General features: G+C 37.8%; 1 protein-coding gene across 1 annotated transcript in view; it reads left to right on the top strand.

Moving 5' to 3' along the window:
- Positions 1-22,892, top strand: part of LOC104587632 (myosin-6-like) — a 47,195-nt gene extending 24,303 nt beyond the window's left edge. Inside the window, exons 24-39 of the mRNA XM_010245323.3 lie at positions 4,834-5,046; positions 5,247-5,386; positions 7,189-7,303; positions 7,391-7,435; positions 7,561-7,644; positions 7,775-7,945; positions 9,010-9,165; positions 9,316-9,501; positions 10,140-10,271; positions 10,366-10,436; positions 10,576-10,675; positions 17,215-17,271; positions 21,693-21,749; positions 21,874-21,954; positions 22,108-22,190; positions 22,266-22,892. Coding sequence (XP_010243625.2) covers positions 4,834-5,046; positions 5,247-5,386; positions 7,189-7,303; positions 7,391-7,435; positions 7,561-7,644; positions 7,775-7,945; positions 9,010-9,165; positions 9,316-9,501; positions 10,140-10,271; positions 10,366-10,436; positions 10,576-10,675; positions 17,215-17,271; positions 21,693-21,749; positions 21,874-21,954; positions 22,108-22,190; positions 22,266-22,380 — 1,806 coding nt within the window. The 3' untranslated portion in view covers positions 22,381-22,892. The remainder of the gene's footprint in view (positions 1-4,833; positions 5,047-5,246; positions 5,387-7,188; positions 7,304-7,390; positions 7,436-7,560; positions 7,645-7,774; positions 7,946-9,009; positions 9,166-9,315; positions 9,502-10,139; positions 10,272-10,365; positions 10,437-10,575; positions 10,676-17,214; positions 17,272-21,692; positions 21,750-21,873; positions 21,955-22,107; positions 22,191-22,265) is intronic.
- The last annotated feature ends 2,726 nt before the right edge of the window (positions 22,893-25,618 follow it).

The following is a 25,618-nucleotide window of genomic DNA, read 5'->3' as shown; positions in this document are numbered from 1 at the left end:
TCCCTTAATCTATCCTACTGAACTGATAAGATAAGATAAGACTCCCTACTAATCCATACTACTGAACTGATAAGATAAGAACACTGAATAGATAAGACTCCTACTAATCCCTGCTACTGAAAGCAGATAAGGTAAGAATACTAAATAGATAAGATAGGATGAGAACACTAAATTGTTGCTACTGCTGCTGCTGCCGGCGCCCACATCAATGAGGTAAAGGAGGAGGGATAAGAACACTGGAATCAGAATGAAATGACTGATCCTCCCTTGACTCATTTGAAGGAGGAAGAGTCTCAACAAAAGACTCAATTGGGACAGGAAGGGGGAGAGCAAACAACTGTGACAAATTCTCCCCTTTTGGATAATGCCTCTCTTGAGAAGATTCATAAAAAGAAGAGAGCTCATCAAAGGTGACATCCATTGATACATATCGAGTTCTAGTCTTCGGATCAAAACAACAATAACCCTTTTGTGTGGGGGAATAACCAAGGAAGATACACTTATGGGCTTTTGGTTCAAATTTATGTCTCTGCACACTTGGGATATGTACATAACAAGTGCAACAAAAGACACAGGGTGGGATAGGAAAAAGGTCCTTGCCCGGATGAAGAAGACTGAAGGGAGACTTGAACCTCAAAACCTTGGATGGCATACGGTCGATTAGGTAGGTTGCAGTGAGAACAACATCACCCCAAAATTTTGTAGGGACATGTGAAGCAAATAGGAGCTTTGGTGATTTTTTCTTTCAGCAACTCCATTATGTTCTGGGGTCCTAACATAAGAGCTTTGGTGAATAACCCCCAAATCAGTGAGATAGCAGGTCAGGTTTTTCTCAAAATATTCTTTTGCATTGTTGGATCTAAAAATTTTAATTCTGGTATCAAATTGGGTTAGAACAAATTCATGGAATTGCCTCACAAGTCTGGGAACTTCATCACGGGACTTCATAAAAAATATCCAAGTGAACATTGAAAAATCATCAATGAACAAGATAAAATATTTGTAGCCACCCATAGAAGGTAAGCGTGGTAAGGCCCCCACACATCAGAGTGCACAATATGGAATGGAGAAGAAGATCTTTTATTACTCAAAGGATAACTGCTTCTACAATGTTTTGACAACTCACATGACTCACAATGAAGAGTGGACAGACTAATTCCCTTAAACAGTTCTGGGAATAAATGACTTAGTGCAGAAAAAGAAAGATGACCCAAACGAAAATGACATAACGTGACTCGACTGATGGACTCTGTAGATGTAGACCCAAAAATAGCTTTTCCAGGTTGTCCATGGCTCTATCCAAGAGTGTCCAATAGATATATTCCATTTGCCTCATGGCCACTCCCAATCACTTTCTGAGATTCCAGATCCTAAAAAACATAGTAGGAAGGAAAGAAGGTTACACAGGAGTTCAAGGACTTAGTTAGGCTACTTAAAGATAACAAATTTGTATTTAGCTTGGGTAAATGAAGCGGAAGGAAGTACCAAGGAATCTGTAGCCTTGATGGTTCCCTTGTCGGAGATAGGGGCAAGAGAGCCATCGGCTAGGGTGATTTTGTCATGGCCAGGAAGTAAATCATAAGAAACAAACAAAGTGGAAATGCTGGTGATATGATCAGAAGAACCATAATCAATAATCCAAGGGATCCTACAATTACCTGAAATAGTTGCATGATTGGTAGAAGCCCGTATACCTAAATGAGCAAATGCAGAAGATGTTGAATTTCCTAGAGGGTTGGAAGAAGAGGCCACACCCTCTAGGTGACTGATTATCCTTCCAAATTTCTCATACTCTGCCTTCATAGCTGCTAACTGCTCACAGTTATCTCTTCAGTTAGGCATCTGTCACTATTTGGACCAGTAGCAATATTGGCACTCACTGCCTTCATATTATCAGATTTCTTTTGAAACCGAAGAGGAAGAAGCTCAGGATGCAATTTCCAACACTTTTCTTTAGTGTGTTTTGGTTTTTTATAGTACTTACAAATAATTTCTTTCTTCCTTGAGCTACTTGGAGTCCCTATAACTCCCTTGGGTTTCACTTCCATATTAGCAAAGTGATCATTTAGACCAGCCCCTTGAACCTGGATAAGTCTCTTGCTTTCTTCACTACTTACCAAGGCATAGGCTTGAGACAGTGAAATACTATCCTTGGATAAGATGTTTTGCTTTGTGATGTCATACTCTGGATTCAGCCCTGTCAATAACTCAAACACCCTGTTTCTCTCAACAAGTTTCCTGCAGGTCTTAGTAGCATTAGTGGTGTCCCAGGCTACAGCTTCTAACAAATCAATTTCTTGCCATAGAGACTTCAATATTGAGAAATAAACAGCTAAAGGTTTCTCCCCCTGTCTCAAATTCTTCACATCACTCCTCAGCTTGTAAGCCCTGGCTACATTAATTTCTGGGCATAGGTTTCAGCAACACTATCCCAAACTTCCTTTGCTGAATTCATCCACAAATAGTGTTGATTAATCAGAGGTTGCATTGAGTTCACAAGCCATCCAATAACAATATAGTTTTTTTGAATCCATTTTTCATATAATGTATCATCTTTCGAGGGAGCCTTTTTGCTCCCGAAGATAAAACCTCATTTGGCTCTACTGCAGATATGAACTTTTACTGATTGTGACCAAGCCAGATAATTAGTTCCATCTACCTTGACTGTGGTCACAACCAGTAGAGAGTCTACAGAGGCTCGCGTAATCTGTCTGAATTCAGCAACATGCTTGTTTTCAACTTCTGAAGGATTCATCTTCTTAAAATACTTTGAAAATAACTTCTAACAACTTCGAATAACAACAAATGAAGACAGAAGAAAATCTGTGTTGTGAGTCAACCTCTATACAGCTGTACCTGCTACCTGCGTCACACCCGAAAATCGGGGGAAACAGAGAAATCTCAGCTGCTCCTTTTAGACTTCACAGAACACCAATCCACTTGAATCGATTTTCAAGATGAAGGATGAGAATTTCGGTCACTGAGCACCCAGGTCAAACTCCTTGCGGGGCCTGCAATGAGATTTCTCCAGAAAATTAGGGTTTCGGGCAACACACTTGAATCCCTCAGGAGGATGACAAAACTAGTCCCCTTCTCTCCATACACACTGTGTATGGGAAAAAAGAGGTGAAAAAAAAAGAAGTCGAGCCTGCTCTGATACCGAGAAGAAAAACAGCATTTTGAAAAGAAAGGACTGTTTAAAAAGTTGCAGAAAATCAAAAGAAAGTAGCAGAAATCAGGTTTAAAGAAGAGAGAAGAGGAAGAAGAAGGTGGCGGCAACTAGGGTTCAGAGAGAGATTTTCGAACATAATCTCCTCTTACACCCCTAATTTCATTTCATTAAGTTAAACTTTAGTAATTTACAGAGAGGCCCCTAGTTGGGCAGAAAATTAAAAACATAACATAAGAAAGAATAAGAGCCCAGATTAAGGCCCATTACATCAAAGAACATAAAGGATAAAAAAGATAAACAGCCTATGGGCCATTCGGCCCATCTTCTCTACAGCCACCAACTTTGAGAACGAGTGGACAACGAAACCTGTTGTTAAAACCTGTCAATGCCAATGTTAATGCTGATGTAACCTACTGATGTCAACGTTGATGCCGAATCAATATTGCCTGTTGCCAACTGATGTAAATATGTCAGCTATGTACCACAGGGGTATTTTGGTTCACATTCTTTCTTGTATGCTATGTATGGTCAAGAGTATACTTTCCAGTATCTGCATGTCTAAGAGCCCTACTGTATTGCTCCAAATGGTCATGGAAGGAGTTAATAATATCCTCTTCGAGATCAGAAATGGGGGGGGGGAAGGATCTTGAGATGAATTCACTGCTGAATTACCATACTATGAATAAGAACAGAGTTTGCACTCTACCTACTGCTGAATTACCATACTGTGAATAAGAACAGTACCAAAGCCTTTTTCCTAAGGCTTAGTTTGTAAAGAGTATAAATACAAATTTGTAAAGTGCAAAACCTTGTATTTTGTATTATATTGTATGTATTTTCTCTGTACATATTTGTATTTGTACTCTTTCCAAACTGAGCCTAATGTGTTTCGACTGGACCATGACAAATATACCCTTGTTTCCTGTACTCTTGTGAATGAGAATCTCTGGCTAAATCTGGATCAGGAAGGGCTGTTTCTTGTGTGGGCTTTCATTTTTGTTTTTTTTTTTTTTTTTTGTTGTTGAGCCCCTATCTGTACATCTCATGTACATTCTTCCCTTTTCTGAACGAAATTTACCTTTTCTCTAACAAGAATGGACAGTGAAGGAGAATGATTTACAATGTGAACTTTGTTAGGGAGATGGGTTAGGATGCTTGTGTTCCTTTTTCCAATGAAGTGCTAAGGCTAATTTGGTAATTTAATTCTTAAAGTCTGGTTACTGGTAAAACCAATTATGAATGGAAACCGATATCTCAAACTCTTATTTTTATGTTAAGAGGGCTTGCTACTTATTGTAACTTTCTATCTGATATGTTCTTTCTGTGTGGTTGGGTTCATCTGTTGCATTCCCCCCTCTCCTCAGAAAAGGAGAAATAGAGAGGGCCTCAGTTTCTTCCAATATGTGCTTCCAATAATCCAATTAATTTTTGGATCAGTAACAAATAACTATTATTATTAATGTATTTATTAGAAGATATATAGTCCTGATCCAAATACTCCTCAAAGGTAGATAGCCTTGGCTAGCTGATCTCTGCCCTAGTAGAATCACCATAATCACCAAGCTCAATAAATTTTTTCTGATTTTGTATCTTTCTTAACCATATCACAGTTATGGTATTTAGTTTTCATAGTTGTTTACACATCCCTTTTGTATCCTTAGGCGGACATTGAAGAAGCAAAAACACAAGAAAATGCAAAACTACAATCTGCTTTGCAAGAGTTGCAACTTCAATTTAATGAAGCAAAAGCAATGCTGGTTAAGGAACGGGAGACTGCAAAGAGGGCAGCAGAGAAAGTTCCCATCATACAAGAAGTTCCAGTTATTGATCATACAATGATGGACAAAGTTACTGCTGAAAATGAAAAACTCAAGGTAACGTTGCTGTAACCCTAAGATGTTAGATGAACTAATTCATATTCATGTACTTTAGTGTGAATTTTCTCATGAAAGCTTCTTTCTGTAACATGTTTTTAAAAAGAGAAGATGACAAATAAGAAAATCATGAGAATGGAGTTCTTTGTAAATCAACACTTCAGGTTTGTTCTGGTTAATCATTTTGTGACATAATGCAGGCCTTGGTGAGTTCCCTGGAAAAGAAAATTGACGAAACAGAGAGAAAATATGAAGAAACAAATAGAGTTAGTGAAGAAAGGTTAAAGCAAGCTTTGGATGCAGAATCAAAGATGGTTCAATTGAAGACTGCAATGCAAAGGTTGTTATACTGATCAAGTTATATCTAATTTTGTTCACGTTTCAAGCTAGATCTCTTTTGTTTTTTTTTGAAGATAAATAAAAAAATTCAAGCTATATCTCTTTGACAATGTGAATATGGAAATTTGATGGATTTCTGTTGATTTTCTTATCCGTTTTTGAGAGGATAGTTTGGCTGGTCCATCATTATTTTTCTCTTTCATTGTTTGGGTCATGTTTTAAACAGGGGTTTTATTTCTATCTAGTTTATAACTTGAGTGAGAGTAGACTCGTAAGTCTACTTTTATTACTTAAAGGGGTCAATGTTGTAATTTTTATTTGCCTTTTTGAATTTACATACATAAAGAGATTTGGCTAACTGGGAGATTATTTTTTCTTCTGTTTGACAGTCTATTCTTCTATATATGACTACACTTTCTCCTCTATGTTTCATCTGCTTAATACTTGTAACTATATATTTACGTGGTATCTTTTTTTTGATAAATTGTTTGTGGTGTCAAGATGTCAACATTGTAATTTTTACGTCTTTTGAATTTACATATATAAAGAGATTTGGCCAACTGGGGGATTGTTTTTTCTTCTGTTTGGCAGAAGTCCATTCTTTCTTCTCTACATGACTACATTTTCTCCTCTAAATTCTCATCCGCTTCTAATACTTGTAACTATATATATTTACGTGGTACCAAAGGCAGGTTTCCTGTTCTGTATAATTTTCTCGGTTCTTTCTTTCATTTCTAGTCCCTTTTCTATTCTCTACTTGGGAAATATCAAGAGGGATATTTCCAGTATGTTTTTCCTTGTCTTTATGAGTGATCAGATTCCCTCTATTTGTTCAAATACAAGGAGGGATCAAGAAGACTATGGTGATGGACTGTTAATGAAACCCAAAGTGAGAATTTTATGTAATTTGTGAGACACATTAGTGTTGGCTGATTCAGTCTTTCATGAAAATTATGATATCTAGTCATCTACTGCAGATATGAATTTTTACTGATTGTGACCAAGCCAGATAATTAGTTCCATCTAGCTTGACTGTGGTCACAGCCAGTAGAGAGTCTACAGAGGCTCGTGGAACCTGTCTGAATTCAGCAACATGCTTGTTTTCAACTTCTAAAGGATTCATCTTCTTAAAGGGTAGGGAAGACTAGGAGTCACATACCACTTGCATGCTTGACGCATGCCATATATTAATTGATGTGGTTGAAGCATATACTTCAGGAGATAGGATTCCCGATGTTTTCACAAATGCATCTTGTATCCAATCCAATGTTTCATGAGGTAAAAGGCATGTTAAAGTGGATTATCACTTTGTGGTGAGAAAGTTCAGAGTGATGGTATGCACTCTGAACTATTTACCAAAGCATACAACCTATGCCAAGTCAGAGGATCAACTTGCTGACCTATTTATCAAAGCATTGAGCAGGCAAGAGTGGACTTCTTTACTACCAGGTTGGGATTATAGATTTGTACTCTTTAACTTGAGGGGAAAGTGTAGAGAGTCTAGATGATCCATTATTGTTTTTGTAATCTATTGTTTGGGAGGGTATTTGTCATTTATGTCTATGTAGTTTTATAACTTAGGTGAGGATAGCTTGGTCAATTTATACTGATCAACATTGTAATTTTCATTTACCTTTAGAACTTGAATACACAAAGAGATCTGGCCAACTGGGAGACAACTTTCTGCCATTTGGCCATCCCAACTTTATTCTCTAATGTGACTACACTTATTTTCTAAATTCTCATCTGTTTCTAATACTTGTAACTATATATTTACACCTTTATTCTAATCTTAATTCACAGACTTGAGGAGAAACTCTCTGACATGGAATCTGACCACCAAATTATCCGGCAACAGTCCTTGTTAAACTCACCAGTAAAACGTATGTCAGAACATTTAGACATTCCAACAACCAAGGTAAATCTGCCTGCTGAAAACAGATAAATCATGTTGTTCTGGTCTCCTTCCTAGATGATGCTTATCTTTGCATGTTTTTACTTGCAGATTCTAGAAAATGGTCACCACGAGAGTGAAGAGACAAGAGCCAACGTAATTTACATGGTTTATTCTTGTATTATATTATTGTCTCTTTATCCAGGGCATCTGTTGAGCCTCTTTTTTGAAATATGCTTGTTGTATATATGTGATTATATAACAAGAAGTTGTTTTTGCAGGAAGCATGGGGTGCAACACCTGTAAAAAAGTTTGGAACAGAAACTGACAACAAGTCGAGGAGATCCCACATTGAAAGACAACATGTATGTGCTTGTTAGAGTCCTGGAATTTAATTAATCGATCTTAATAGTTTCCCTCTTGCTCTCTTCTGTTTCTATTATTGTAAATTGTAATTGATATCTAATATTATTTAAGGCCCTATTTTTGGTACAGGAGAGTGTTGATGCTCTTATCAAATGTGTGATGCAAGATCTTGGGTTCAGTCAAGGAAAACCAGTTGCAGCATTTACTATATATAAATGTCTGCTCCATTGGAAATCGTTTGAAGCTGAAAGAACAAGTGTTTTTGATCGTCTGATTCAGATGATAGGTTCTGCAATAGAGGTACTGGAAGTTCAGGATAGCAAATCTTTTATTTGTTTGATGCATCACTCTATCATCAGAATTTGATAATATAACATTCAAGAAGGTTGTCTCTCTTTCTATTAGGAGAGAGACTAACCAAATACTTACGCAATCTAGAGAAACATATTCATGAAAATATATGGTATGTTCTTCAAGTTAACTGCAATAGAGGTGCTTGGAGTGTTTTGTACACTCAGACACAATTATGGCCTTCTGTCTGCCCATTGTTGGTTGGGTCCTTCATGTATCATATTTGTTTTCTGTGTCAAATGATTCTTTGCTGTTGAAAAGGTTTTTAATGGAGTTGGTGACATTATACATGGATATGCACATAAATATACACACATATATGGCTCCTTTCAATTATTGTCTTCTTCTGTGATTTTCGAATTCAGGGTGGATGGCATGAAACAAGTCTGTTCTAACGATTTGAACCATAAGGGACATAGGTGGACAGGATATCTGTTGAGATTCTTTTGCTTTGCATTCTTTTTTTAATATATTCTTGTAGCCTTTTGTCTTGTAGAATCCTATTTTCTTCAAGATCCTCCTGTGTATCCTTGTCTCTGTTTTGGTTCACGTGAAGATAGAACTTCTCCTTTTCTCTAATTAGTTTTTTTTTCCCATTTATCCAACTTTAGGGACTTTCTTTTTTTGTAATTGGAGTTCAAATCATATTTCCTGTAAAATGAGACAGACACTTGGGCCAACTGTGCTTCTTGCACTTATTCTCTAGCCAGTTTTTGCATTGTGCATGGGCATGGTTATTGTAAGTGACATGAAATTCTAGAATGTTAGACAAACAATGCAAGGCTAGATTTAAGCTCCCAATAAATGATAGAATCTGTTCCTTTTTTCTCCTTTTATCCCTCCAATCTTTTATTGCAAGATTTAAGCTTCCTTCATCTTTCACGATTCTCTTTCTTTAACTTCTAGATTTCCTATGTTGCAAACAAACTTTAATGGTCTCTGAGATTTGAAATTAGGATGCCATCTTCTTTTAGTTGACATGGCCTTTTTCTTATGTTTTCTTTTGTTTGCAGAATCAAGATAACAATGAGCATATGGCTTACTGGTTGTCAAATACATCTTCCCTGTTGTTCCTGTTACAACGGAGTCTAAAAGCTGCTGGTACAGCTACCGCAACTCCACATCGGAGGCCTCCCCCTGCAACTTCATTATTTGGGAGAATGACCCAAGTAATTGGATATATTTAATTCTTTCAGTTTCTTATTATGTTTTTAGCATGCACTAAAATGGGTATCTAATGATGCTAACTTGTGGAGAATCAGATACCTGATTTGTAGATCTTTTCTTACATTATGTATTGTTGTCTTGATTTTCATCAGGGTTTCCGCTCGTCTCCTTCTTCTGCCAACTTTGCTGTAGGGCTTGAAGTTGTACGTCAAGTTGAGGCGAAGTACCCAGCATTGCTGTTCAAGCAGCAGCTGACAGCATATGTGGAGAAGATATATGGAATTATAAGAGATAATGTGAAGAAGGATTTGGCATCACTACTTTCCCTATGCATCCAGGTTTTATTTTTATTTTATTTTTTTACTTTGAGTTTGCATGGTTTAATATTCTAATCGTTTTTTTTTTTGTATTTTTTTCCTTTTCTTGGGGAGTTACTTGAATCATCAACCCAAGATTTCAGATATATAAGGGGCTGTTTGGTAACAGATGGAAGTGGCAGAATTGAATGGTTTGTTATGTTTTTTTAGTGAAAAGTTATTGAGGACGTTTGAGCTCCTTAATTGGCTGAACCTGAGTTGGGTCAGTCATTATTCCCTCCAATATTGTATTATTTTAATTAATTTATCCACTAAAAGACATAACAATAAGCCATTCAATTCAGCCATTTCAGCCTTAATCAAATGGCCCCTATGTTTCTGTTGACTATAAAATTTTTCTTTCAAGGAAATTTATTTTGAGGATTGTGGTGAATATCTAGTACATGGAAATCTCAAACTTGGGTAGAAAGCATACTTCTAGGTCTTAAAGCTGTGTATTCAGTATTCACATGAACTTGCTTCAGTATTCATGAATCTGTATCATGAATTATTGAAATCTCCGCAAGAACCTTATGGATGTTTTTCTTCATCTCTAGATTATTGATTATGTTTATATATAGCAATTTGTACACTATTAATGTGCTTGCTTGAAATATTAGGCACCAAGAACATCAAGGGGAAATGTGCTGCGGTCGTCTGGGAGATCGTTTGGCAATAACTCTCCAACTAGTCACTGGCAAAGCATTATTGAGACCCTCAATGCACTTCTCAATATTTTGAAAGAAAACTTTGTAAGGATTTTATTTATCTACTTTGTTTCTGTTATTTTTCTTCTTCCTCTACTCCTCTTGACGAACAGAGTTTTTACTGCTGCCCTTATTTCAGGTTTCTCAAGTTCTCATTCAAAAGATGTTTGCTCAGATTTTCTCATATATAAATGTCCAGATGTTTAATAGGTACTTTGCTGCTTTGGTTCTGACTTTTGGCTTAACATCTTATATGGTCAAGTGGTGACTTTCATTCTTGTCAATGACAATAAATTTTCACTAGTGAAAAGATCATGGTCATTATGGTTGTTGATTTATGTTTCTGCAGCCTTCTACTTCGCCGAGAGTGCTGTACATTTAGCAATGGTGAGTATGTGAAAGCTGGGTTAGCCGAATTGGAGCTATGGTGTTGCCAAGCAAAAGAAGAGGTACTTCCATTTCCCTTGTTTATTTGGTTTCCTTCCTTTTATTCTATTCAAAAGCTGTGGAAAAGGAAAATAATCCCTGAAATATAAGATGGTGCAAGGTCTACCTTAACCTTAAATACTATGCATTAGTGCATTCAAGTCATTTCAAAGAGATGATCCTTGAATCTGTTATAAGCAAGGTTTAAAATGTCATTGTTGGTGGAGTGCTTATCCACATATTGGCAGGAAATGTTGCATGGAAATATTGTAAAAATAATAGATATGTTGGAAACAAATATGCAGAAATACACAATGATATTTTATGCAAGGTTTGAAGCTTCGATACGATATTGCCCAATACAGGGCGTACCGTATCATATCTTTTGTAGACTGATATGCCTATTTAAAGGGGTTTTAAGAAATTTTTTTTTAGTAATTAAATTAAATAATATAAAAAATGAGCTACTCTCTGAAAATTTGAAAAAAAAAAAACAAAAAAATGTGAAATATAAAATGTGCACTGTTCAAAGTATCAATACATCCCTTCCGGCGTATTGGGGTGTATCGATATTTTGAACCTTGATTTTTTGAAATGATAAAAGAAGAACAAATACACCCTTTTAGATTGTTATCTGGTTCCAAACCATTAAATAGAGCCAGGAAATTGGGGTTAATAGATGAAATGATATACTGTGAAGTTTTCCAGTAGACTTTAAGAGTTAAATTACATAATAAAGTGTTAGAGTTGACAGTCCAGGGGTATTTGAGTCATTTCGTAGTGCTTTACTTAAAGATGTTTTGTCTATTGTGTCTGAGGTTAAGTAGAGTGTCCCATACATAAAGAAGGGCACAAAGGTCTTTGTGCTTAATGTTGCAAATCTATATATTAATTCTGGTCGGCTGAGTGTGATTTTTTCTCTCTTGGAGACCAGCCGAACCATCTCTTCATCTTCTCTCCTCTCTCTCTTTCTCTCTTCTTCTCCCTTTCTTTTTATTTCAGGAAGCAAATCAGATCTGATTGAACCACTAACATGGTATCAGAGCCCTGATTTCCTTCCCTTTTTTTTAACCTTTTCCAGTGCCTTCCAGCACATCTATTCTGAGTTTTCTTGGTGATTACCTAGAGGATCAAAAAAAGAACAAAAAGGAGTGGTCATTTTTTGTTGCCTCCAGTTGCAGTAGAAAGTGCTGTTTCAGTGGAGTTTTAGAGAAACCTTCTAATCGGTGTATCGAAGAGGGACTGTCAGTGATCAGTCTATGTGCAACAGTTTGTGTGGGGTGTTTCAATGATCTGAAAGGGCATAGTTGTGGATTTCTGGACTTATTGTGGTTGGCCTATTAGCAGGTATGCATAAGAAGTGATTTTCTGTGTGTTTCTTATTAATGGAAGTGAGTGATAGATGTGAAAACAGTGCTGAAATATGTTACAGCACATGTTTCTGAGTTTCTGTGTGTTTCTTGCTGATAGAAGTGGGTGATAGGCATGAGAACAGTGCTGAGATCAGTTACAGCACATGTTTCAATTCTAGTTGATTGGTTGTGGTGTAGTGTGGTGTTGTGAAGTGAAGTTTCCTTTCTTTTTATATATCCATGACAATCCTAGGAGAGCAGTGATAAGAAATCCAGTGTTATGGTTCTCCCTGATTTTCTGAATGTACAAATGACATCTATCAAGCTGAATGGTGAGAATTATGTGCCATGGGCCAAGTCAGTGGAGGTCTTTCTTAGAGCTAAGAAGAAGGTGAAACATGTGAAAGAAGAAAAACCCTCAGCTGATTTCCAAGGATATAATGATTGGGAACATGAAGATGCACAGATTATGATGTGGTTGTGGAACAGCATGGAACCCAAAATCAGTTTGAATTTTATGTTTCTTGATATAGCTAAGAAGATATGGGATCATGTCAATAAGCTTTCTTTTGGACAAGATAATAAATACTACAAGAGTATTTCAACTCTATCAAGAATATTTTAATCTAGAACAAGGAAATCAAACACTTGAGGAGTATTATGCTAGTATGAGGAACCCTCGGAATGAGCTCAATATCCATCATCCTTTGACATCAGATGTTAAAATTCAGCAACAACAAAGGGAGTAACTGGATGTGACCCGATTTTTAGTGGGCTTGAAGGTTGAGTATGAACCAATTAGAGCTCAAATTCTAGGAGGCTCTACTCTTCCCTCTCTTGAGGAGGTGTTTGCATGATTCCGTAGGATTACTATTGGCTCTTCGGAGAGTTCCATAGTTTCATATAGATCAGCCTTTGCAGTGATGAGAGGGGGAGGCCGTGGAAATAGTGGAGGTCGTGGAGTTTCAGGGAGGCTGTGGTGAACCTATGTTGCATTGTGGTGGTGGACATAGTGGAGATCAAGACTTAGGGGGGGGGTCGTAGTTATGGGCGTAGGAAGAGTACACATTGTGGCATGGAAGGACACATTTTGCTATGATCTACATGGGCCAATCATATAGCAGTAGGCAAGGTTCTAAATATCGACATGGGCCGATACGCCAGTAGGGCATATCGACCTGTGTTGGTACTTTTTTTATGTTTTACTTATTTTTTTTGAAATCAGTTCAGAGGGGTCAGTTTTAAACTCGACTATCCTATGAACCAGTGGCTGACCCGATACAACCCCTATAGGGGCGTATCGGGAAGCCACCAGCATGATACGTATCGGCCAATACATATCAATACTTTGAACCTTGGCTGCAGGAAGTGGTGGTGAAGCAGTTGATGCCTAGCAGATTGACCAAGCACCTTCTACATCTACTAGTGCCTATGGGAAGGAGTTGATGAGTATTCTATGTGATGAGTATGAAAGGTTTCTTTAGGCTACCTCCCAATAAAATACGTCTACTCTTGCCCACTCAAGTATGGCTTGTCCGACTTCCAATCCTTCACCTTAAATTATCGATTTTTGGAGCTTCCGATCATATGACTGGGACTCCAGGTTTGTTTTCCTCCATTTCTCTGTCTTCTACATCACAAACAATTACTTTACCTAATGGTTCTACCTCTCCCATTTGTGGTGTTGGCAATGTAGACATTGCATCATTGTCTTTATCTTTAGTTCTGTATGTGCCCAAATTCCGTTTCAGCCTTATGTCTGTTAGAAAATTAACCAAATCTCTCAATTGTTCTATAACTTCCTTTCCTCTTATTCCCAGGGTTTTTGGGTGTGTATGCTTTTCCCAAAATCCTCGAACACATAAGGGCTACAAGTGTTATAATCCTTCTTCTCAACATTCCTTTGTGTGCCCTGATGTCACCTTCTTTGTGTTTGTTTTGTTCTTTACAAGTAATGATGTTTCTTCTTCATCCCCTATGCTCCTACTTCCAGTTCCTGTTGATGACCCAATTCCTCTTATTTCTCAACATTCCTTTGTGTGCCCTGACGTCACCTTCTTTGAGTCAGTTTTGTTCTTTACAAGTAATGGTGTTTCTTCTTCATCCCCTATTCTCCTACTTCCAGTTCCTGTTGATGACCCAATTCCTCTTATTTCTGTTGTTCCCAAGTTTTCACCTCCTCCATTGTAGGTTCCTACTAAGTGACCACTGATCAATCACGTGTATATGCATTGATCGATATCGGCTCCTCCTCTAGTTTCTTCTCCGTCAACAGATCTGGCAGTCGTTCCTATCCCTGTGGTGCCCTCTTAGTCTGACCTTGATCTTCCCATTGCTTCACGCAAAGGTAAATGTAGTTGTACTTTGCATCCTATTTCTAGCTATGTTTTTGTCTTTTATCTTTCTGCTTCCTACTGTTAGTTTGTTTCCCATTTGTCTATTGTTTCCATTCCTAAGAATGTCTAGGAAGCTATTACCTCCCAGAGTGGTGCCAAGCAAGGGAAGAGGAACTCTTAACACTTGCTCAAAATCACATGTGAGAGCTCACCACTCTTCCTCCTGGAAAGCATGTTGTTGGTTGTAAATGGATGTATACCGTCAAATACTTACTAGATGGAAGCATAGAGCGCTTGAAGTGTAGGTTGGTTGCCAAGGGGTACTCTCAGTTGTATGGAGTGGATTATACAAAGACATTCTCCCTTGTTGCCAAGATTGGCTTAGTTTGGGTATTGATATCCTTACCAGCTATGTATGACTGGCCCTTGTTTCAACTTGACATTAAGAATTCCTTTCTACATGGTGATCTTGGTGAAGAAGTGTATATGAAGCAACCACTAGGGTTTGTTGCTCAGAGGGAGGATGGTAAGGTGTGTAGATTTAATAAGGCAATTTATGGACTGAAACAATCTCTGCATGCTTCGTTTCATAGATTCAGTGGGGTAGATAAAGATTTCGATATGAAGCAATGTCAGGTTGATCATTCAGTGTTCAACTATGATTTTGAAGTTGGAAAGGTTTTATTGGTGGTTTATGCTTCGTTTCATAGATTCAGTGGGGTAGATAAAGATTTCGATATGAAGCAATGTCAGGTTGATCATTCAGTGTTCAACTATGATTTTGAAGTTGGAAAGGTTTTATTGGTGGTTTATGTAGATGACATTGTCATTAGAGGTAGTGATAAGTTGGGATTGATAATTGAAGGCTTTTCTACATGATTACTTTCGAACAAAAGATCTCAGCAAACTGAAATACTTTATGGGAATAGAAGTTGCAAAGTCGAAGCATGGCATCAAATTGTGTCAGAGGAATTATGGACTTGACTTGTTAGAAGAGATAGGATTGTTGGGTACTAAATCAACTGAAACACCCATGGATCCCAATATCAAACTAACTACTGATGCGGGTGAAGAATTTGATGATCCTGGGAGGTACATGAGGTTAGTGGGTAAGTTGAATTATTTGACTATTACCCGGCTTGACATTTCCTATGTAGTATGTGTGGTTGGCCAATTTATGCAGAAGCCTCGAGTTCCCTATTGGGATGCAATTATGAGAATTGTACGGTATTTGAAAGGGGCTCTAGGTTGTGGATTTTTATACAAATCAGGAGGAAGTCTTGAAATAGAGGGTTATACAGATGTAAATTGGGCAAGCTCAATGTTTGATAGAATGTCTACTTCTATAGGGTATTGTACTTTTCTTGGAGGAAATCTGGTACCATGGAAGAGCAAGAAACAAACAGTTGCAGTGAGTAGTTCTGAAGCTGAATATAGAGCCATGGTGTAGACACCTTATGAGTTAGTGTGGTTAAAGAACCTCCTCCAGGAGATTGGGTATACACTCAACAATCCTATGAAGTTGTATTGTGACAACCAAGCTGCAGTTCACACTGTTCACATCTCATCTAATCTGGTCTTCCACGAGAACAAAACACAGAAGTTGACTGTCATTTTGTAAGAGAAAAAGCGCTCGGTGGAGTGATAAATATAGTGATGCATGTGAACACAGGGAGTCAGTGGGCTGATTTGTTTACAAAAGGGTTGAGTCGGGGAAAAGTGGTAACAAGCTGGGATTATATGATATATACTCACCCGCTTGAGGGGGAGTGTTAGAGTTGACAGTCCAGGGGTATTTGAGTCATTTCACAATGCTTTACTTAAAGTTGTTTTGTCTATTGTGTCTGAGGTTAAGTAGAGTGTCCCATACATAAAGAGGGGCAAAAAGGTCTTTGTACTTAATGTTGTGTACTCTGTTTAGCATTGGTAGTTTACCCTTGGGAATATATATCAATTCCAATATGATTTATTATTGTTACCTATGATAATGGAAACAATAGGAAATATGTTGACATTTTAACAGGGGTTCAAGTTGGATACCCGAGTTGGAGAATATACACAGCATCGTGCTTGGGCCCTTGGGCCAGGACCATTCAAAATATAACAAATCTTCAACCTAAGCCAACCCAAGTTGCACTCTTACATTTTAAACCACAGTGATGAGTGGTGAATTTTTGAACTCTTGTCAGCCCCTACCTTAACTGCTATGAATCAGTGTCTCTCATCACCAACTTACTCTTTGTAGTCTTTCTGCATGTTTGAGTGATAAAATAACAAGACAATCCTCGTGGTATTCTTGATTGAAGATACCATTGTTCCTTTTTTCCAAGTACACTAATTCAGAGCACAAGCACAATCCTTCAAAGAAGCTGAACTCAAATGCCCAACAACCCAGTGTTTTAAAACCTGGCCTGGAGGTTGTACTACTTTTCCCCCTGGTCAACAGGTCAGTGCTTCAACTGTCTGGGTCAATCATTTTTTGATGTCATCAATAAGAAGAAAATTTAAAAACAAAAGAAAAAGAACTAGTAACCCATTGAACGAGTCAGATGGATCAACAATTTAACCATCCGGGTTGGGTTGACTAGTAATTTACTGAGTCAATGGCTTTTATTTTTTGATAATTAGAGTCAATGGGATTATGACCAGGTAACTGGTCTGACCTGCCAGGTTAATGATGGGTTGGAATCCTGGAACATCCTTTATTAAGCTCAATGCAACCTTTAGAATTGTCTTGATCAATTCCACTGAGATAAAAGTAACAGAAGTGCATGTGACAGTGTAACTCTTTGTCTTCATTTGTCTTTGTATACTACTATCTTTTAAGTTTTTTCTTGTTTGTATCTAAGATTTACTTGTTTTGTGCTTTTGCAGTATGCAGGCTCATCATGGGATGAACTTAAGCACATAAGACAAGCTGTTGGGTTCTTGGTATGTATATCTTGTTCTTCATCAGAGCATCAGTTCATAAAAATGCAAATTGGGTGTAGCTTGTAAATATAAACCCATTTGTAGGATGATTTAAACAATTAACTTAGACAAGTTATCTATTTCATTCAACAGTAAAAGTTTCAATGCCTATTTATTGAGTGTTCAGGCCCATTGTTTAAAATGATGTTGCTCAGGTTTTTGGTTAGTAACAAAAATTCTTTAGAAAATGGGAAAAATGAGATAAAGCAATATTTTGAAGAGGTTAAGGCAAGTTCCCCTGAAACTAAAGCTGAACTTGGACACCTGCTGACAACCCACAAAGGGCCACAGCCAACCCCACCCCTGAGTTAGCAGGAGAAACTGAGTAAACTTGGTATTTTCTTTTTGTTCCTTTTGGGAGTTAAATATCTGTACTTGTCTTTTCGTCCTCAATTTTCCAATTCTATACTGATACAGAATTATTTTTTGATCAGTAATGATAGCTTTATTAAAAACAAATCCAATTACAAAGACTGGGAGAGATAAAATCTCTTAGCTCTCCCTAAATAATTACAATCACAACAAAGAACAAGGATAATATCAATTACAACCAAGCCTTAAACATATCATCCCTGTTCACCCCTTGCTTTGCTAGCCCATAGGCTATGGAGTTGGCACTTCTCTTGATCCATACTACTTGAACTTCAATATCCTGTGTTAACCACTTGAACATTTTCCTTTCATTGCTGTAGATCCAAAGGCTGTTCTTCTCATTGTTCAACCAAGCCACCACTGATTTGCAGTCACCTTCTATGATAGTTTGCGAACACTCATCTCTTTTGCTCTTTTAACCCCTGCCAAGACCTCCATTAGCTCATCCCTTAGGGAATCACCTTCTCTAATTGGCCCTGAGAATAGTGCAATAAACTTCCCTTCCTCATCCCTAAAAATACCTCCAATTCCTGAAGGTCCTTGATTTCCATTACTACCATCAAAGTTCAGCTTAACAAATCAATTGGTTGGGGGTGTCCTAGAGGAAAGTAATGCAGTCTTAATCGAGGCTGAGGAAGCAATTTCCTTCCAGCTTCTTAAGAATTCTTACATTGGAAAATCCTTAAAAAAAATTCCAAGGATTTAGCCCAATGCACTTCTCTATTGAAAACCAATTCTTTTGATAGCTTCTTTAATTCTCTCCTTGTCTGAAAATGCCTCGAGTTCCTCTCTTCCCAAATAGACGAACAAATTGGAGACCTTACACATTCCACATGATGCTTCCTCCCTTCTTTGGCCAACTGAAAGTTGTAGAGGCAAACAAGTGTTGCACATTCGGCCGCGGGGTGGGGGGGGACCTACACCCAAACAAAAAAAGAAAGAAATCCCAAACATCTTTAACAAAAGAGCAGGAGATTAATAAGTGAAAGTAGGTTTCATCATCAGCACGCCAGTGAGGGGTATTAGAGAATTTGGGGGGGATATAATGAGGAAAAAGATGTAGAAGGCAAAAAAAAAGAGGGTAGGATTCGTTGCTGCACTGTACTATGCCGACCTGATTTTTTCCAGGTTGAGTTGAGGTTCCATGTGCTAGTGTAAATTTTGATTCATTTTCCTCGTATATATTCAGAATTTTCAAAAAAATGCTAATTGATTGGCAAATATTGAAATGTTTGACATAACTTTCCATCTGCTAAGTTTGAAGTTTGATGCAGTATTTAAATTTAAGATTGAGTATGGTAGCATAGCACAGTTGAGGATGTGCATGAAGGTGAAATATGGGAGAATAGACATAGTAATGACCCTAGGGATGCATTCAGTATCTGGTTGTCTGAATCTGAATTCAAATTCAGTCCTGTTAAGGGTGGTCCGAGTTCAATTCATTTACAATTGAATCAAACATGGATCCACTCCTATCCTATCTGATATAATCCAATTCAATTCAATTTGAATATATATCTTCCCATGTACTTAAAATTTATGTTGTATCTATTAGTAAAGTTGGTTTGGATGTTTTTTTTTACTAAATTGTCATTTGTCATAGGTTCAAATTTCATATCAAAGTTATCTTTAGCTCACTTTATTAATAATATATAATATTTTAATACCATTCAATATTCAATTGCAATCCAGATTTGGTTTGAATCCAATATAAATCCAATTTGGATTTGTAGAGAACATTGATGTGGGCCCCACAGCTGTGGTCCCACTCTGTCCGTAGGGTAGAATGTATCTAGTCACAGCTGTGGTTATTTTGCTATTCTGTTAATAATAAATCCAGATTTGGTTTGAATCCAATATAAATCCAATTTGGATTTGTAGAAAACATTGATGTGGGCACCACAGCTGTGGTCCCACTCTGTCCGTAGGGTAGAATGTATCTAGTCCCACTCTCTCTGGCAACATTAAGGGGTTGGGAGTAAGTTTCTTTCATAACATCCCATATCTCCTTAGCTGTCTTTGCCCACAAATAATTCCGGCTAATATGAGGCTGCATAGAATTACACAGCCATGTCATAACCAAGTAGTTTTCTTGCATCCACTTGGTATATGTCGGGTCTCCCTTGGAAGGTTCTTTCATATCTCCCAGGAGGTACCCTAATTTACCTCTTCCACCAATAGCCATCATGGCTGATTGGGCCCATTCCAAATAGTTTGATCCATCATTCCCAAGACTGCCTTTTGCCTGAATTTTAGACTCCATTTCTGTCAAGTCTCAAAACAGCACTTGAATCACCAATCACAATCAAAACAGTATAGGCCTGATCTGTATTCTCAGTGTATGTGCACAAAACCGAAGTAATTCTGATATGAAACCAACTAGCCAACACAGCAGTAGCTGTCCGTAGAACTCTAACCCCCTTAGAACTCTGAGAACAGCTTTAAAACAAAACTGATATGCTAGGGAAAGTTAGGGTTTTAATCAGTCCTGAAAGGAAGCAATTCAGTCACACAGTCCAAACTGTATAGATGAGCTTGCAGTAGGGTTAATAAGAAACCCTAGAATCTGATCGGACCTACCAATCAACTTAAGAGTAGCTCTAGGTAGATCACAGGGTTCAGTCAAACACTAGGGCTTGCCGCAGATCACTTTCAAACCCTAGAGTAGAGAGAAACACAGTTTGGTCCAGGGTTTGCTGTAAAACCCTAGGAAATCGAAGAGAGAAAGAGATAGTTCTTTGCCTTCTAGGGTTACCTGAACCCTAGTCTTCTCTGATCCTTCCTGACCACCAAACACTCTGCAACCCTAGCAAGTTTCCAACAGCTGCTAGCACCTCTGGCGATCTCCAAGAATCAGTCTGCGAACTCCTCCTTTTCAGCTTTCAGTCCTAGGGGATTCTCATGTGGTCGGCTGGTATTAGACTCACATGAAAAACCCTAACTTGGCTCTGATACCATGTAGGTTTTCAAGACTGCTATTCAGTTTTGATCACTAAGAGATTTCAGGTTTGATGAGAAGAGAAAGTGAAGATGTAGAAGAAAGAGTGATGGAAGAGCAATAGAACACAGATTTTGAGTAGAAGAACAGAATATCAATATTCTGCCGCCGCCACTTTAAGTTAATATATATAGGTTATGCTAGTTACATGAAAGGACATATCTGCCCTTGGTGTTTACATCATAACTGCTAACAAATAACAAACAATATAAAACTGAAACTAGAAATAACAGAATAGCAAAATAACCACAGCTGTGACTAGATACATTCTACCCTACGGACAGAGTGGGACCACGGCCCACATCAATGTTCTCTACAGGATTCAAATAAAAATGAACCAAATTTGGATCTACGTATATCCAATTTGATTCAGTCTGTTTGCATATGACCTGTAACTTGCAATTCTAAGATTTCTAAAGCAGCAATCTCATGTGACTTTGTCAAGTACATGTAGAACTGCAAGTGGAATATAAGTTTGACCACTGTGTTTCTGTATTCTTTACATCACAGATTGATTAAATTCTTCAACTTAATTATATGCCATTCAAATTTATGTTCTCAAACCAAGAAATTTCAGTCTACTATATCCTTCTTCCAAAATATTAGTTAATTTTGACTTTATGCTGTCTTTGCACAAGAGATCATTTTTGTACTTGTCTTTTTGGGTACAAATTGGTACCAACTTGAAGAATCTCAACTACATTGGGCCCAGTTGTCACTGAAAATTTCATAAATGTTCAAGACTGGTCCAAGTTACAGTATTAGGCTTTATATGTTTGTATCCCCTGGATTAATTCATTTAGGAAGTTGATATTTGGTCAACTTACTAATAATCCAAAGTATATCAGTAGTTTTTCAACTTATTAGTAAACATGGTATATCTATTTGGTATTGGATCATTTATTTCAAAAAGAAACTGTTTTTTCCTAGGACATTGATCCAATGTGGATTGAAACAAACATAAAATTACTACTTTTTCTTGTTTGCTTGATTTGGTTCTCTTGATCTGCAGGTTATACACCAAAAGTCCAGGATTTCATATGATGAAATCACCAATGACCTCTGTCCTGTAACTCTCACTCTCTCTCTTTCTCTCTCTTTATATCTATCTATCTATCTATCTATCTATCTATCTATCTATCTATCTATCTATCTATCTATCTATCTATATAACACTCATGATTCCTTTCCAGATTTTGAGCGTCCAACAGCTTTATAGAATATGTACACTCTACTGGGATGACAAGTACAACACTCGAAGTGTATCTCCAAATGTAAGTTCAAATGTAACAGATGTTTCCCCCCTTACCTTGGAGGCCCTGAAGTCACTTTTTTTTATCCTTAGAGGTCCTACATCACTTTTTTGTCTACTGATAGTTAATTGTGGCATTCCTTTCATACAGTTCCATTTGTTTTTGTTGCTACAGGTCATTTCTAGTATGAGGGTGCTAATGACAGAGGACTCCAATGATGCCGATAGCAACTCATTTTTATTGGATGACAGTTCCAGGTGAAATCTCTCTCTCTCTCTCTCTCTCTCTCTCTGTATTTATAGTTCCTGCTAATGTATACTTCTTGAATGCAGTATTCCCTTCTCAGTTGATGACATATCTAATTCTCTACAAGAGAAGGACTTCTTAGATGTCAAACCTGCAGAAGAGCTCCTTGAGAATCCAGCCTTCCATTTTTTACAGGAATGAGGTTCTCCAGCAAATCTTTTTCCTCGTCATCATTTTTCCATAGTTCCATGAGGTAGACAGTGAATTTCAGTCTTGTCAGTCTATGTCAGCATGTGATGTAAATTCTTCCATTTCCACCATTTTCATCATGTTTGTTCCGTTTCTCCCATATCCACGCCCCTTTTGTAAAATATTCTTTGCATTTATATTTTTGTATAATGCTTTAGGTCTCTAGGGTGATTCAAAATAGTTAAGGGGCAGGGATGGATTTTCCTTACTATCAAATGCATTATATTTTGTTTTGTTTTTCTTTTGTTATTGGGGCAGCATTCTTTGTAAGGGGGCTAGAAGGCAACATACTGTTGGTGGGAGGAGCCGATATTGTTCCCCCTCTACCAATTTGTATAAAGCATCAAATATGTGAACACGTTATAGGGGAATTCTTTGGTGATTGGTTTTTGTAGACAATTTGGTTGGGTTTTTTTAAAGAGTGAAGTTTGTAAAAAAAAAAAAAAAAGAAAGAATTTGTATTATTTTGACTTGGTATTGCCTATTTATCAAGGGAAAAAATGAACCATTTTATTTCAGAGAAGGTTTTCTTTAGTAGCTTCAATTGTCCGTCTAAGCCTCAGTAGCTCTTATTTATCAGTTGAAACAATAATGTGAACGACGGTTCGTGGATGATACTAATACCAACTAGGCTCTAACTGACTTTCTGAGTTGTTTTATGTACTAGCTTCCATTGCTTTTGTAAAGCTTTTTTTTCTTGTTTTTTAGTTGAGTGAAAGTAGGTCCATTTGGTTCACAGTCAGAATCAAAATTGGAATCGGAATGGTCCATTTGTCGGATGGACGGTCCAGATTGGGCAAAGCACGCGGACGGCCCAAATCGGACAGAGCAAGCGGCACCGTACCATCCCATCCGGGGATGGTCCAAACTCGATTATCTTCATGTCACAATAGGCCATTAATATTAGGGGTGGACATGAATCTAACTTTTCACATTTGATTCGATTTGGTTTAAATCAAGTTTGAGCCCAATATATGGGCTCGTTTGGGAATCAAGCCAAACATATAGCCAACCTCAAACTTGTGAACTTTTGAGTTGAACTTAAGTTGCTACGTCGAATTGAGCTCAAACCTCGAAGTGTTTTGATGAGCCAAGCTTGAATATCCTGATATTTGGTTTGTCTCTGCTCAAATCCATCCCTCATCACCTTCCATCACACATCCGAGCCTGCTATCCTGTTAGAGGGGTTTAAGCTTGAGTCATGGCTTACGGTCAATCAGACCATCGGAGAGATACTACTTCCCACTTTCATAGTGTCAGAGTTCAAGTTCCCTCCTAGCTCCTCGAGCCCACTTTCATCGGCTTCCGTCAGAAAGAGCTCTGGCCACAGCCTCATACTACAGTGGGTCACCCGTATAGGAGCTACATCAACAACACTCGCCCATTACAACCTTCCAAATTTCCCTAACAATGGTCACGAAGGCCTTCGGTATTAATACAACAGCCTGTTCTAATGGGGGTCGAAGGAAGATTTGATCAAAGAATTCAAGAAATAAGAATTTGCTAAAAGGTGATAATGTCTTTTTTCGAATTTCATCATTCTTGCCTTTTCTAAGGATTAGTGCACGGTGGTGAGGACTACTCCAAGCAACAATTGAGAATGGACTTCACAGTACAGATTGCTACCTCAGAGAGAGTACATTCTTTCTTCAGCATTTGCATTTGTAGGTGTTGGCACCTCCTTGGACAAATGATGCCTTAGACTTGGGTATCCGTCTCTCTCTAGTCTCTACTACTATCAAGAAAGTAGTGGGCTTGTACCACCCAAGCCCAATACAAACATTGCAGGCTGTAAGTGGGTGTTTCCTTTAAAGCGAAACCCAGGAGAGCTTAGAGGGTTTAGATTATTTCGACACTTTTTCACCACATTGAGAATTGTTTTTACTCTTGGGGGCCGTTCCTTTTTGGGATTTTGAGAGGGGGGGGGGGGGGGAGTTGGTCAATCAAGAAACCCATGTTCTTTTTACAGATTTATGTGGAGACCAGAAAAAGTTTATTTTCCTGGGTATCACTTACCTGGGTATCACTTACTAAGTGATACCCATCTCCCAGGTGGGTAAATTAACTTTCCCATCTTGGGTAAGTTGCCAACACTTAGATGGGACAAAAATGTTCCTTTCGATAATATAATTTTTATGGCTAACCAAGGGATGGCCTCTTCTCTAATTGGATATCCAAAATGCCTTTCTTTGTGGTAACTTATATGAAAGAAGTCTATATGAACTAACCACACAGTTTTGTGGATGCCCCTCATCTTTAGTTATGTATGTCATCTTTGAAAATCTTTCTATGGTTTGAAGCAGGCCCCAGGGCTTGGTCCTCCAAACTTGGCACGTTTTACTCAACCATTGTTTCACCAGCTCTCATGTTGATTCCTCCTTGTTCATTTATTGATCAGGTGATCAGTTGACCCTGGCACTTGTCTATTTTGACAAAATAATCTTCACAGGTTCACACCCCTACTCTATTTAATTGCTTCTCAGTGATATGGGTTCACAATTTGCTCTCAAGGAGATTCGCTTATTGGGCTTTTTATTATTTTTTTTGAAGGGGGGGGGGGGGGGGGGGGGGACATTGAAGCAATTTGCAGTAAGAGTGGCTTATTTCTCACTTATTCTAATAAGTACTGAGTACTGACTGATTATTGAAGTCTCTTTCTCTTGAAAAAAATAATCTTATGTGCATAACAACCAATGAAAAAGTCTTTGAGAATTCTGGCCCGCAACTCAAGCATAAGATATTAGCCCAGACCTGGCCCTATATGGGCCTAGATCACCCTACCAGATATAAAATTTTAAATATAAGCCCAATTGCCTCACCTCCGCTATTAGCTTTGGCACAAAGCCAAAACACATCCATTTTCATATTTATTCAACTGCCTTTTTTTATCCAATCTCTCTCTCTCTCTCTCTCTCTCCGTTCTTAAAAAAAATACAAAATGGCTTTTGTGCTTGATTTTTAGAATTCTATAAGCTTCTTTACCATAATAGAAATAGGAAAGGGTGGAGGTGAAGGGCCCTCCCATATCCATGACATGGACTTTTTATAATAGTAACTTTTGAAATAAGGGAGATTAGTGCAAAGGTGAATTAAAATCATATATTTGTGGTAATTTTTTCCTTACCATTTATGATAGTTTTATTTCAGGGGTGTTAGTGAAAATATCCATCTCAAATAGAAAAGAAAAAAA

Source organism: Nelumbo nucifera, chromosome 1, assembly GCF_055504915.1.
Source record: "Nelumbo nucifera cultivar China Antique chromosome 1, China Antique-T2T, whole genome shotgun sequence".
In the NCBI taxonomy this organism is placed as follows: Eukaryota; Viridiplantae; Streptophyta; class Magnoliopsida; order Proteales; family Nelumbonaceae; genus Nelumbo; species Nelumbo nucifera.
The sequence above is the reverse complement of the archived record's forward strand: the minus strand, read 5'-3'. Positions and strand labels throughout refer to the sequence as shown.